We start from the raw sequence: 13,074 nt of genomic DNA, 5'->3' as shown, positions 1-13,074 counted from the left end.
TACACATACACACATACATACATAAATTATATACAGATACATATATACATACATATACACAGATACACACAGATGTGTGTGTGTGTGTGTGTGTGTGTGTATAGCATATATACATACATATGGATTCACTTCAGAATATCAAAGTTTGAAAACTTTGAATTTCATATGGTCGAGACCATACGAGCGAAGTTTCATAACTTTGAAACTCTGAAATGCATCCAAAAAGAACACTAAACCAAGTTCCTAAACGTTTTTGCAGGGGGGCATGCCCCACTGCAACCACAAATGGGGGGTGTGCCCCCACACCCCTCATTATTTAAATATATCAACTCCAAAATTGCACTACAACAAGGAAAAGGGAAAATTTCCCATTCCGCAATGCATGCAGATCTCTGTTCAGAACGTTTCAAATTTTAAAACTTCGATCATATGGTCTCGACCATATGAAATTCAAAGTTTTCACACTTCGACATTCTGAAGTGAACCCATACATACACACACACGCGCACACATACATATACACATATGTATATAAAAACAATGAACCAGCACCCTGGTGTGATTAAAAACAAACAAAAAAATATATATTCCCCTGTGCAGTTTGAAAAACAAACTAAACTCTATTTGCTTAAATAAGCTTCGCCAGATACATAACTTGAAGGTTCTCTGTGTAAGTGCTAGGGACATCATCTTTTTTAGATCGATATGCTTGCTTATTTCTCTAAGTGCTTTACATCTTTAGGTGTGCTGAATGCACCTCTCAATCCAAGTCTAAGGCATTCATGGTTAGACATTTTGCCCCTCAATGGTCACAAATGACCTGCCTTGACTCTATTCTAGTTGCTGGAACCATCACGACAACTACTTCTTGATGGAATAGGTTATAGAAGTTATTTTGTGTATGTAATTACTGTACTGCTGCCACAGATTTCTGAGGTACCAGTGTGTACACTCTCAAGCTGTATGTTTGGACTGGCCATAAGAACAGTAGGCTGGCAACCAATATATAGCTCAAAATCCTCAGGAAAACTCATGCCGAGAGGCAATTTCTGAGACAGATTCAGAAAACCAACCTTCAAAATGGGAGGCCATGTTCATCATCAGAAATAGCTTTCCCCTTCCCTGTGTCCAAAAATACCCCAATATACAGCTGCCCTTTCTGGTACCAGGCTTGACTTGGTCAGCTTAACAGAAAACCCAAATATGACAAAGAGTGTGTAGCGAACCTCAGAGAACTCCATCGTCTACCTAGGTTGCTCACATTAGGAATCACCAGAAAAGGACAAATATGAACTCCTTGTACCTTTAAGTGGGCAAACACTTGTGGCTAATAATTTTAAACAGTCTGTGCTCCATGGACAGATGAGAGGGCAGGAAGGTGAAACAGATTCGCCTCACCTTGAACCTCAGACAGTTCCTGTGATCACTGCAGTGGAAAATGTGAAGATAAAGAGTTCAAATCCACGGTGATCAACACTGCCCTTGGTAACAGGAAAACAACAGGGATTGGGAAGGTAACATCTTGACCTTGCTGACCTTCAGGAACAAATCTAGCACACATTATTCAATGGCAAGAGTCTGAAATAAACCCCCTTTCCATTACTCCTTCATGGAAACTCTTCTGCTCTACAAAATAGCAGCTGTGAAAATACAGACTGTGTTAAGCTATACCTGGTTTGGAAGAAATTAATGTACCACCATGACAAAAAGGGAGACCTGGAACACCAGATTGTACTTGTGTGGAAATGATCTCCCACAGCCACCTCCTGACTGTCAGATTGAACCAGTTCTCTCTGAAATGAGAAAGCCTGTCTCGTAGCGGAGGGGGGGGACAGCTGCTTGTTATCTTTTCTGGGGATGTTGCAGATCTCAGAATGCTAGTCTAATTTCTACAGTAAATTAATGCCCCCCCCCAAAAAAAAATCTAAAATAGCATATGCAAAAACCGGGTACTTATTATAAAAGCAAAAAGAAATAGGACATAAATTGCACTTTCTTTTTAGCTGTCTGCCAGGCCAATGTCAGAGGCTAAGGGACAGAAAGTCCACCTCTGTTCTGGGACATCTTAAAAAAAAAAAAAGCTCTGGAATTTGGATCAGAGTGGTAGTGCCCACCTGCAGTAATTTCCCATGGATAAGTAATACTACTGCAAGACTGAACCTTATGATTAATGTCAGTAGAAATGCGCACAATTTGTACAGTTCCTATACTTTTCAAGCACAGAACATCACATCTCTACAGAAAAAATATTGATTGTACAACAAACAGCACTGCTTACTTATAGCTATCAGGCATAAATCATTTATGTACTTGACTTTCTGGAATGTATCAGTTACCACCCCTCTTTTGTGAATAGTCAACACCCTTAAGAGTACACATCAGCACAGTCTGCTGTACGTAGTTAAACATGTCCACAACTAAAGGAAAAATTGTAAGTTTATGATAATACTTCATCTCTATTCACTGGGCACGTACTGTTACTCTACCTACTTGTGTTAAGTGTGTCGATCGGGTTGTGGATAGAAAAGACCCACTCTTTGAAATAGCCTATCCTCTCATATGCCAAAAATATAAATGAGTCTAGGACTGCTGCTAGATGAGGAGATGCATTAGGTCGGTGATACCATGAGCAATAGTTTGGCTTGACACTAGCTACACCATAAAGGATTACGTGAGATAAGCAGGAATGGAAATCAAACCAGAAGTAGACAAAAGTCAGACAGCAACTGAATGTGCCAAAAAACATAAGAAAAATACAAAGAGAAGGATCACATGAGAAGGAAAGAAGTGTGGAAAATCAATAAATATAGTACCAAGTATAGAAGACTCCTGGAACAATCTCATGTTGATCAGAATATGATGCAGGAATGGTTAAGGAGAGGTGAATTTAAACCAAAAGATAAAAGGTTAATATTGGCAGCCCAGGATAGTGGACTACATACCTGATGGTTTACAAAGTCCATTGAACATGTGGGAGAGACAGACTAATGTAGGTTCTGTAAAACAGAACTGGAAACAGGCTCATATCTTGTTGCTGGTTGTGATACACTAATGGCAGAATGTCTGTACACTGAAAGGCACAATAATGTGGCAAGACTGTTGCACTGGGGATTGTGCAAGCACTACAGTACTGAAGTTGCCAAGAGCCACAAAGCATTGTAGAAAATGATGAAGTTTATATCACATGGGATCACCCATTACCAACAGTTCAGAAAACAGATGCGATGAAAACCAGATACAGTAGTCAAAGAAAAGATGACAAAAACAGCACTGATTATTGAAATTGCTACACCTAGTGACTACAGTGTCTTATGTACAGGCAGACACAAAGTCATAAAGTACCAGGATTTGCAGGCAGAAAGGAAAAACAAGCACAATGTGGAAGAAAGATTCCCAGACAGTTCTAAAAGTAGTGGGAGCAATTGGTATCATAAAAAGGAATTTACAGTTATATTTTGATATGCTACTAATACATGTAACTCTGTATGACTTGCAGGAGTCAATTCTGGGCACATTGCGGGTGCTGCGGAGCACTTTTGGCCAACATCAAAAACTGAAGCGATATTAATTTCATGACCTTTAATCATACCCTGACTTAGGAATGGAATCCATTACTGTCATGGAATTAGAAACCCAAAAGACTTGGAGAAATTAAACAGATTAAAAAGACATGTTCTTCAACACATCTCAGCTGCCAGTCAATGTGCGACTGAGATGGAATAACAAATCAGACGTGGTCCAATACATCAATAGAATAAACAAAAATAATGCTATCTATTAGTAAGCATCACCCAATAAGCGAAGGTGTTCCTTATTGTGATGTACGATGCTGGAATGCCAAACTTCCCTGGGCACCAGAGTCCATCCGCATCTGCTCTCATCACCACAGCCCAGGTACTTAAGACAGTTCCACTGTTCTGTAGACACAGGACAAATCACTAGCGCAAATGGCATCAGCAAGAAAAAGGTATCTCTGGAAGCTTTATTCACACAGCCACCAAGACAGAGTGGCCTCCTTCGTGAAATAGCAACCCCCCCCCCCAAAAAAATTCCTAAGAGCATAGCAAAGCAGTGACAGTGTCCTAACATATGGACACTTCTCTTTAATGCACTACGCACCCTCCTGCTCCTGCTAGACATTTCCTTATTGCTGGATAAATTTCAACCCCCACAAAAAAAAAATAACATCAGTAACTAATCATTATATGTAATAGATAAAAACACAGCAAAGCACCCAACGGACAAATGAGCAACCGTTCAAATAAATGCAAACAAAAACAAGAAACGTAAAAAAGGTTTACGAAACACAGCTAAATATTGCATAAAACCTTTAATCGTAGGTTATCTACGATTATAAGTTTTATGCAATATTTAGCCGTGTTTCATTCAACTGTTTTTACGTTTCTTGTTTTTGATTACATGTAATAACGAAAATCAGGTGTTGTTCAGTGTGTGTTGGCTAGAAACAAAGCAAAAATGAATTACAAACACACAGCGAAAACAGAAAATTAAGTTTAAAACTGACATTTTAAGTACAAAGTCTTTTCCAGAAAGAAAATGAAAGAGAAAAAAAATAGGGATTATTTTCTATTTACATTGTATACCAAGTAATAAATGCTTCCCCTCCCTGCAGTACCCTCTAAAAGCAGCTGAATACAATACCTCCCTCTGCTCTGCACCAATTTGTCAGCAAGAACTCGGAAAGTGTAGGAAAATGGGGCAAATGGACAACAGCCTTTACAGAAGGCAAGTCAAGCTGTTCATCTCATAGAGCTTCACATGAATCACTGATTTTTTTTCTTCAATTCCCAAGTTTAAATGAAACCTGTTAATGAAAAAAGTGAAACTATGGAACAGTGGGGGAAGGAAGCTTCTATTTACACCCAGTGCAATCTCAGAGCAAGCATATTTAGAGGTGTAAGGGGGTGGTGCAGGGAGGCTTGCTGCTTCCAAAAACATTGATTTTTTGCAGTCTGTACTTGCAGTCAATGCAATGAGATGCCATCTGTATATTTTATCTGAACTAGTTCTGATAAAGTTGTACACAATGTTTATCTATACATCAGGCCTTCAATGCTGTCTTACCACATTCTGTGTAACGTACCCATTCATGTACAGTTTCCTTTTAAAAGCTTTGCATTATCATAGTGTTGGATGCTATGCTATTCGACCAGAACTTCGTAGCTTAGTTATGCAAACAAGAAAGTACAATTGTTTGGACTGTAACTAATTTCAGTCCTCTTTCTTCTTAACTCCTTTACGTGAGCTGTGAGAGATTTCTCCCTGTAGCAATTATTCACCTGAAACTTCTATACAACATCTCCTAAATTTTGCTACTCTCTATGCTGCAGTACGTAACCATGTATTTACTTTATACAACCAAGGCAGCAAGGTAAAACTCTATGAGCATCATTTATTTAAACAGGTCAGCAGCTGAAACTTAATAGGTGATATTTAGATGTGCAAGGCAGATTTGATCAAGTTCATGGCTGTTGATATTGGGAGAACTCCCGTGTATGCAGTGACCTCACTCTGTTATCTCAGCTAAGGACAGACAGGGGCTCAGCACTGAGAAGGTGACATAACAGGCTCTGGTCCTGCGTAAATCAGTTTATTACTTCTTTGTTCAGCAAATGCTGTTTCATGTCATAAAACTAAAAAATATATATAAGCTGCTGAAGTCATCTTGAAAAAGGTAGGATTTCAAATAAGGCAGTTTCAACAAACTGAAATATAAACATCTGCCTCTGTAATTATATGCAATAAAAGCAGAAGAAATGTCTCAAAGTTAATATCATGCACCTCCACATTAAACCTGCATAAAAAGCTTTCAGTCAACCGCACACAGGCATGTGCGCATACACACACAAGCACACACGCACTGCATCTTCCACAAGTATGCACCATTAAACACCTTGAGGTGTGGGTTGTCTCATAAACAGAATGCTGTATCTGTTAGTCTACAATTACGTTTTATATCCACACTCGTTCAGTTTACAGTTTTAATGGGAGAAGAATGGACCATTTTATCCATTTGCCTTCTGCCTATGACAAATAGTTGGCAATTCCTACATAGGAGCATGTGAATCATGCACACAGTTGCTACCTTATTGTCAAAATATGCAAACAGACCACAACTCTTTAGATATGCAAAAATATACCTTTAAAAAAGGCACAAGGTATGGCTGAGGTGATGAGTTGAGTTCCCGATACAATCTACTCGTGAAGTCTTCGGGTTCAATTTTTCCGTCCTAGGAAATAAAAAAAAAACATAAAGCCTGTTATTTCTTTTGCTTAAAGAATTTTACATAATTTTGAAATGAAACATGACACTTAAGCCCAAGCTTTCATTTAACAATGGGGAAAAGAAGAGATTATTAAACTGCTAACCGCATGACTTTTTGTTAGCTTACCAAGCAAAAGCATTTCTCTTTTTTTAATTCTTTTTGAAACTACTGCCTGTCATCCATCAAGCCATCAATGATCTGATTGGCTCATTCATGGCAGGCAGTCATTCAGGTAGCATCAAGAGTTTTCCATTTACCACTTGAATCACCACCCTAGTGTCTAACTGGTATGCTCCCTTGTGAAAAGGCCTGCATTGCCTTCTCCTTCCAATGCTTGTATGTGTACTCAGTCTTGCACATGACTACCCCCCCCCCCCCAGACTGCTGCATGAATGCAGCTTGGTAGACTGAAATGCACATGCCCAACCCATGGGATGCACACTGCACTATTACTTCTCTCTGGAAGTCCTGGAAGTCAACTTTATAGCAGATCCCACCGCTTTCCACTTCCCAAGACAGATAAGCCAACTGGTTACTCACTCCCACTTTCCATGTAGGGCTCTTGCAGTCCCGGGCCACTAATCAAACCTAGGTGGTCTGAGATACAGTCACGGTTTTCTCTATAGGTATATTCATCTTCTAAACAGAATTTAATTGTACAGGCAGTGAAAATGGTCAAATACATACTAAACAAAAAAAATGTATTTACTTCACATTTTATATATAACATGCCTCTGTGTGGTTCCTTCTCTCCAAATTTCTTTACAAGGCATGATATCCAGCATCCTGGTTCTGGCTTTATTTATAATACTAAGGCTCCATGCTTTCATGAGATTCTGTGAAAAGTAACACGTTTTAATGTCATGGTACTACCTGTAGTTATGACTGACTATACAGTGGGCTTGACAATATTTTAATACAGCTACCGATGCTGTATTTCTGAAACAATTAAGCAACACAGTCAAATGACAAAATACAAGTGTACTGTTTGTTTCCAGCTCTTACTGGGAACTGTGTTCTGGGAATGTGAAGACAAAGAATATGGGTCACCCCAAAATACTTTAATATGGTTGTAAGACAAAATAGCAAATATGTTCTAACTGTACCTAAGATTTTGAGGACCACTCAGAAATCTGTCGTCACTACATATCAGCATCTGGATAACCTGACAAAGTAGGAAAAGGAGATAGGTGGACATATAGTGAATACAGCAAGAAAAGACTGGAGCAAAGGGCATCAAATGTAAAAAGTCATTGTCTCAAAGCTTCTGCTACAGTATGTTTTAACACAACTATCCTAAGAGAGGGCTCCTGCAGCACTGAAAACAGCATAACAACCATGAAAAGGAACAAAGAATTGTGAAATGAATGTGTAAAAGGAGATGGCAGAACAACCATGAAAAGGAACAAAGAATTGTGAAATGAATGTCTAAAAGGAGATGGATCAAGTGCACACTGAACCAAAACACAACTTAGTACAAAAACTTATGTCCAGGACTACAATACCTGGAGAAATTATAAACAGAGCTTCATGCAGCACCCACTCAAATGTCTGCTGGGTGCTGTGGAGGCAGACACAGCTGAAATGGAGAGGCTTTATGATGGTCAGGAGAAAAAAATATGCTGCATTTTAGGTGAAAAAAAGAGTTGTAGCTAATTTCAAGAAGCACAGATTCAAGCCTGGATTACAATCATTTAGGTGAACCATAAAAAAACTTCAGGGCATCATTAGCTGTCAAATGGTTTAGGAGAGGTAGTGAAATTTCTGTCTTGAAATCAACTACACAACTGACCTAAGGCTGAGTGAGCTGCTTAAGACACTGATCTTGTAAGAAAGATGCAAGATGCATAATGTTAAGTTAAACTTTAACTCTTGCTAAGTATGTGACGGGCTGTTTACCCAAGAAAAGTACATCTATCAGGGAAAGACTTGAAGCTCAAATGGACAAACGGTAAAACAGAAGTTTTAGTTTAGAAGTACAGAAAGTCACTGGATAGGAGAGTGTCCTAAACACAAATCAGTTTTAACTTTACACAGTAGCTCAAAACTGTTACAGAGATCACCAATATATGTACAACGGTCATGAAAATTCCTGACAGAGTAAACTAAAGATCTTCAGAAAGGATGTTTGAAGGTTCAGGGACAAAGGTAGAGAAACAAAGAGGAGGCCACCCCTCCCCCCCAAAGTGTGCACCCATCCACTTCTCACTTAACCTCCACAGACCCTCAAGCCTTCAACTCTTGTTGCATTTTCCTCACCAGAAATTGACATAATTCCTGATCTGCAGCTCCAAAAGCCCCATTGTTGAACACACCCTACAACCTGCCTACGAAGTTAAGATGCTGTTGGTTACGCAGGATAAGAGTCAAAGAATGAAGGATCCAATGGTAGGATCCAGTGATAAGTGAGCTGCTAGCTTAACCACCCCTCTGGGTGATCAAGATGATGAGACATGCACGAATGCACAAAGTGCCCAACATGCATGTGTTTGATTCTCCAGGCATCACTTATACCACCCCATCACTATTAATGCCACGGCATCTTGTCAAAGTCCCTGGCTTCTTTCAAGGGTTATATGGAAAAAGGTAGCCCCTTCTCATACTCCTTGGGATAGGAACACAGGACTAAAGTTGCTCCATTCTTCCCTGCACTTGTGTTCCACTGAACAGTCTCTACTCCCAAACACAAACTGCTGGAGTCACAGACAGGTGTCCTGCTTCTGTGTCAGTAAGTGTAAATTACAATGGAGAGGTCTGCGACTATGAAACACCAATACCATTAAAGGGATCTGCAAGAGAGTGAGTTGCATTGAATGTTAAAGAACAGCGAAGCACAACAGAGGAGACCAACAATGGGCAATGAATATGAATTCTGTCCTTTTATCTCTGCATCTTCATCAAAATAATTAATATGATGACTGATATGTCAAGTATACAGAATCTTGAATTTCCATGATGGAAAAAAATGCACCCAACCAAACACACTGCAGCCCAGAAACGAGACATTTTGTATGTGAATGCAGATACAGACAGACATTAGTCTCTGTCAGTTGTAGTGTGAAATAGTTACAATACGTGAGGCCCATACAATAAATGACTCAGACATAAATGATATGGTATACAGCCAACATTGTACTGGACTACTGGCAGAGTTCTTTTCTTTCACTGACCATATGTACAGAGGGAAGACCCATTTATTTTTGTTCACTGGTAAATGCTCATGCAGATCATACCTGCATAAACTGGGGAAGAGAATGGGGTTCACTGAGAAATACTTCATGTACTGGCAGAGTCAGAGATGCAACACAAAATCTGTACTCAAACCACCAACCTGAGAGAATCCAGACAGGCTCACACATCATACCTGGATGTGACAGCTCTGCTAAAGACTGCAATATTACTTTTTTGTGAAGACTGAAATGATCCTACCACTTACGGGCACTTTTACGGAGCAAGATACTACTACCCTTGTTGAATGTATATGAGCACTGGTTCCTTTCAAGTTCTCCTGGCACCACCTGTACAAATGAGCCTTTGTGATGGTTGGTACAGCCAATGTCATCAAGCCAAAGATGTTCAGAAAATGTGTCGTGAAAGCTCTCTGACTGGACAGTCTCAACCACATTTCCTGTACATTTAAGTTTTCATCATGCCTTACGGCAGAAAGTGTTTGCACTGGATAGTATCTATGACTACCTACACCCTCCCCCAACATCATGAATGAAGATCTTTAGATGCTGGAGTTGAGTTACCATGACTCCCAGAATGAGTATATATAAATCAAAGCTCCACACTGATAAAACCGAAAAAGTCTGGACGTGCTGTATTAACAACTGTCCACTATCCATGTTACGATTTACATAACACCTTTAGCCTTTGCTGCACCTGGCTGACATACCCTCTACAACTTTATTAAATACTGAAGGGACTTCTGAAAGGCTAAAGATGCATGGCTCCAAAAACTATTTCTTACAAACCAAAAGAAAAAGTCAACCAGCAAGTTCCACGGTATAGTGGAATATAGCTTTGACTATGTCCCCAGTTACCTGGGTTTAAACTCTAGGCTGGCACATGAAGAGAGAGACTGGGGGGGTAAAAAGATTAACATCTATTCGTCCATTTGGGGGGTGAGGAAGGCAGTGTGGTCTTCCATGTCACATATCCCCACTTAATGAAGGTCAGGGTAAAGGATCTTGTACAAGAACCAGGTGTGCAATCCTTGCCCGGCAGCTTGCAGCACTGTAACCAGAATTGGAGCATGCATGTAAGCACAGATGTATCAAAACGCTTCCATGCAACTCATCAGCCGCTGCAGAGACCATGACATGTGGGTCTCAAGTAGAGAGACCCTTACAGCTGCTTGACAACTTGTCTCTACGAGCACTCACTCCAGGGGATGACCAAACTTTACTCAATTTCCTGAAAGTCAAAGCTGTATTGCACTATGCATAAGTGAACAACACATGGGTGCTACGGCAACAGCTTGAAAACCACCATTTTAAATGAGAACTGTAATGTTTTATGAGGTAAATTAAAACAGTGTCACTGCTCAACTAAAATGTTTATTAAAATAAATAAGTAGGTCTGAATTTTGTCTGAACTGACCTTATGGTTAAAACTGCAGAGAGTGAAAATGAAAGAAACCAGCAAAAGACTGGTAGCTGGAAGTGAAGGTCTTGTCAAATCAACCAACAATGGTCAACAGACAGGCTGCTATTTCAGGTGAATGCATCAGCATCTAATGGATGAACACTGTAAAAAGAGTCAGACCATTTCTTCTGTCTTTCGACCTCTGACTCAGAAACACATGCATAGCCTTCCTGTCTTTCTGCTAGTACATGAGGAGGCAACTCTCCAAAGCCACCATTTTCCTTGCAGTGAGGTAGGCCTTGTGCTTCTACATTTGTCTCCTGTAGATGTCTAAACTAGCATAATGGGGTGCTGCACTTCTAAGTATGCTGTCCTTGGAAGAGATGTTAAACTATGGCCCCATCTGCCTGAATTTGTGGTAGCACAGGTGGATGAAAGTTCCCCAATACTCTAGACAAATTTCCCCTACTCAGTATAAATATCACCTCAGGTCTTCCCTAAAAAGCGGCCATTGGCCTAGTGAGACTACAGCAGTCAACAAATTGTAGAAAACATACATTTATTTTAATCTTTCTATTCTTAGTCTTAAAAGCAAACTCCATTCTGATTTCAGACTAAAATGCCTAGGATAACCTTTCATAGAAACTGATCATAGAGATGATACATTTTTACTGGGTTCAACTTCCTGGATCTGCAGCCTTATTTTTCCAAACAGTAGTGGCATAATCTTCGATCCATGCACCTTTCTGGTATACTAACCCACACTAAGTCTTAAAGATAACAATATTTTTCCATCAGACAGCTGAAGTGTGTTGCTGGTGTGAATTCACTTGGATGAGAAACATGAACTTTGAATTTGCATCTTTCTGGTTTCTGCTAACACTGGTGGGCTTATTTTGACTCTTGCATTTTACCATGGAGCCTTAGTTCATAGTAGAGTCTTAAAAGAAAATTATACCCTTATGTTATAAATGGCCTGTATTGCTGATTAGCTTTGCCAGAAGAGAATTATTTATTTATTTTACATTTGTTGACCAGAAAGTCCAACTGGACACGTCTGTTTTCAGCAGAAGCCTGGAGAGAAAAGCTCCAACATACAATAAGAAAACAGTTTAAACATAATAATTAGAAGTGTAAAGATACTTGTTATATAGTCAATAGTATGAGGCCTAAGAACATCTAAGAATTTACTAAATTATATCCTACAAGAACTATAGGACATTAATACAGATAAACTTTGTATACAGTCTATTTACACAACATATTGTTTAAACATTGATAGCAGATGAGATTCAGAGAAGAAATGGGTGGAGGTAAGAACTGTAGATTGTATAGAAACAGCTATGGCTAAACAGAGTAGGCCTTTCAAAATAGAGGTTAGATATGGAGTTTATTGGGGAAGGGGTAACAGGTGAGGTGAGGAGGATAATGTTTACCCCGGTGCAGAGCAGGGACATAACTAGTTTACACTGAAGTGGTCTTTTATAATTTTCTTGAAGGAGGGTAGAGAGTTTTCAGAGGTAATGCTGGAAGGAAGAGAGTTCCAAATCCTAGCAATATAGTTGGAATAGAGTGAGTCACCTGCTAAGTTATTAGATTTGGTGACTTTGACTTGGAATTTAACACTAGAGCGGAGATTTCTTGAATTGCAGTGAGGTTGGAGCAGGTTTGCGAGTGCTGGCATTTTGTCTGAGTTATGAAAGAGTTTATAGGCAAGTATTAGTTGATTATAGGTCAGGAGGTGGGAGAATTCTAGCCATCCTAGAGACTTGAGGTTTTTGCAGCGATGGGTACTGTGTGTAGACCCTGTTGCAAATTTTGCTATTTGATGGTAAGATGTACACAGCTTGCGTAACTCAGTTTTGGAGATGTTGGTTAGCATAGGAGAGGCATATGTAAGTGTGGAGAGAAGGTGGGCAAGTGCTATTTCATTATAGCATGAAATTAATTTTAATTTAAATTAATTTGTTAACCAGGAAAGTGCATTAGTCCCCAGATCTTTTCGACCCCAATCGGATGAACTGATGGCATGTATTATATCTTACAATTTTTCTAGCTGTTTCTAAATTCCAGCATTTATTTTACAAATCATGATGTCTGACAAGTTTGCTGTTTCCATTATATTACAAAAGGGGCTTCCTAAAAGCACTCTGTCCTTCTCATGCAACCAAGGTTCCTCTGCAGGCATACTGGTTTA

General features: G+C 39.5%; 1 protein-coding gene across 3 annotated transcripts in view; it reads right to left on the bottom strand.

Moving 5' to 3' along the window:
- Positions 1 to 13,074, bottom strand: part of TAF4 (TATA-box binding protein associated factor 4) — a 641,126-nt gene that overhangs the window by 173,001 nt on the left and 455,051 nt on the right. For all 3 annotated transcript variants that reach the window (XM_044090373.1, XM_044090375.1, XM_044090374.1), the window contains one exon: positions 6,162 to 6,251. In XM_044090373.1, the coding sequence (XP_043946308.1) occupies positions 6,162 to 6,251 (90 nt within the window). The remainder of the gene's footprint in view (positions 1 to 6,161; positions 6,252 to 13,074) is intronic.

The sequence above is a fragment of the Protopterus annectens genome, chromosome 12.part0 (assembly GCF_019279795.1).
Source record: "Protopterus annectens isolate FY-2018-M chromosome 12.part0, PAN1.0, whole genome shotgun sequence".
Classification (NCBI taxonomy): domain Eukaryota; kingdom Metazoa; phylum Chordata; order Ceratodontiformes; family Protopteridae; genus Protopterus; species Protopterus annectens.
The sequence above is the reverse complement of the archived record's forward strand: the minus strand, read 5'-3'. Positions and strand labels throughout refer to the sequence as shown.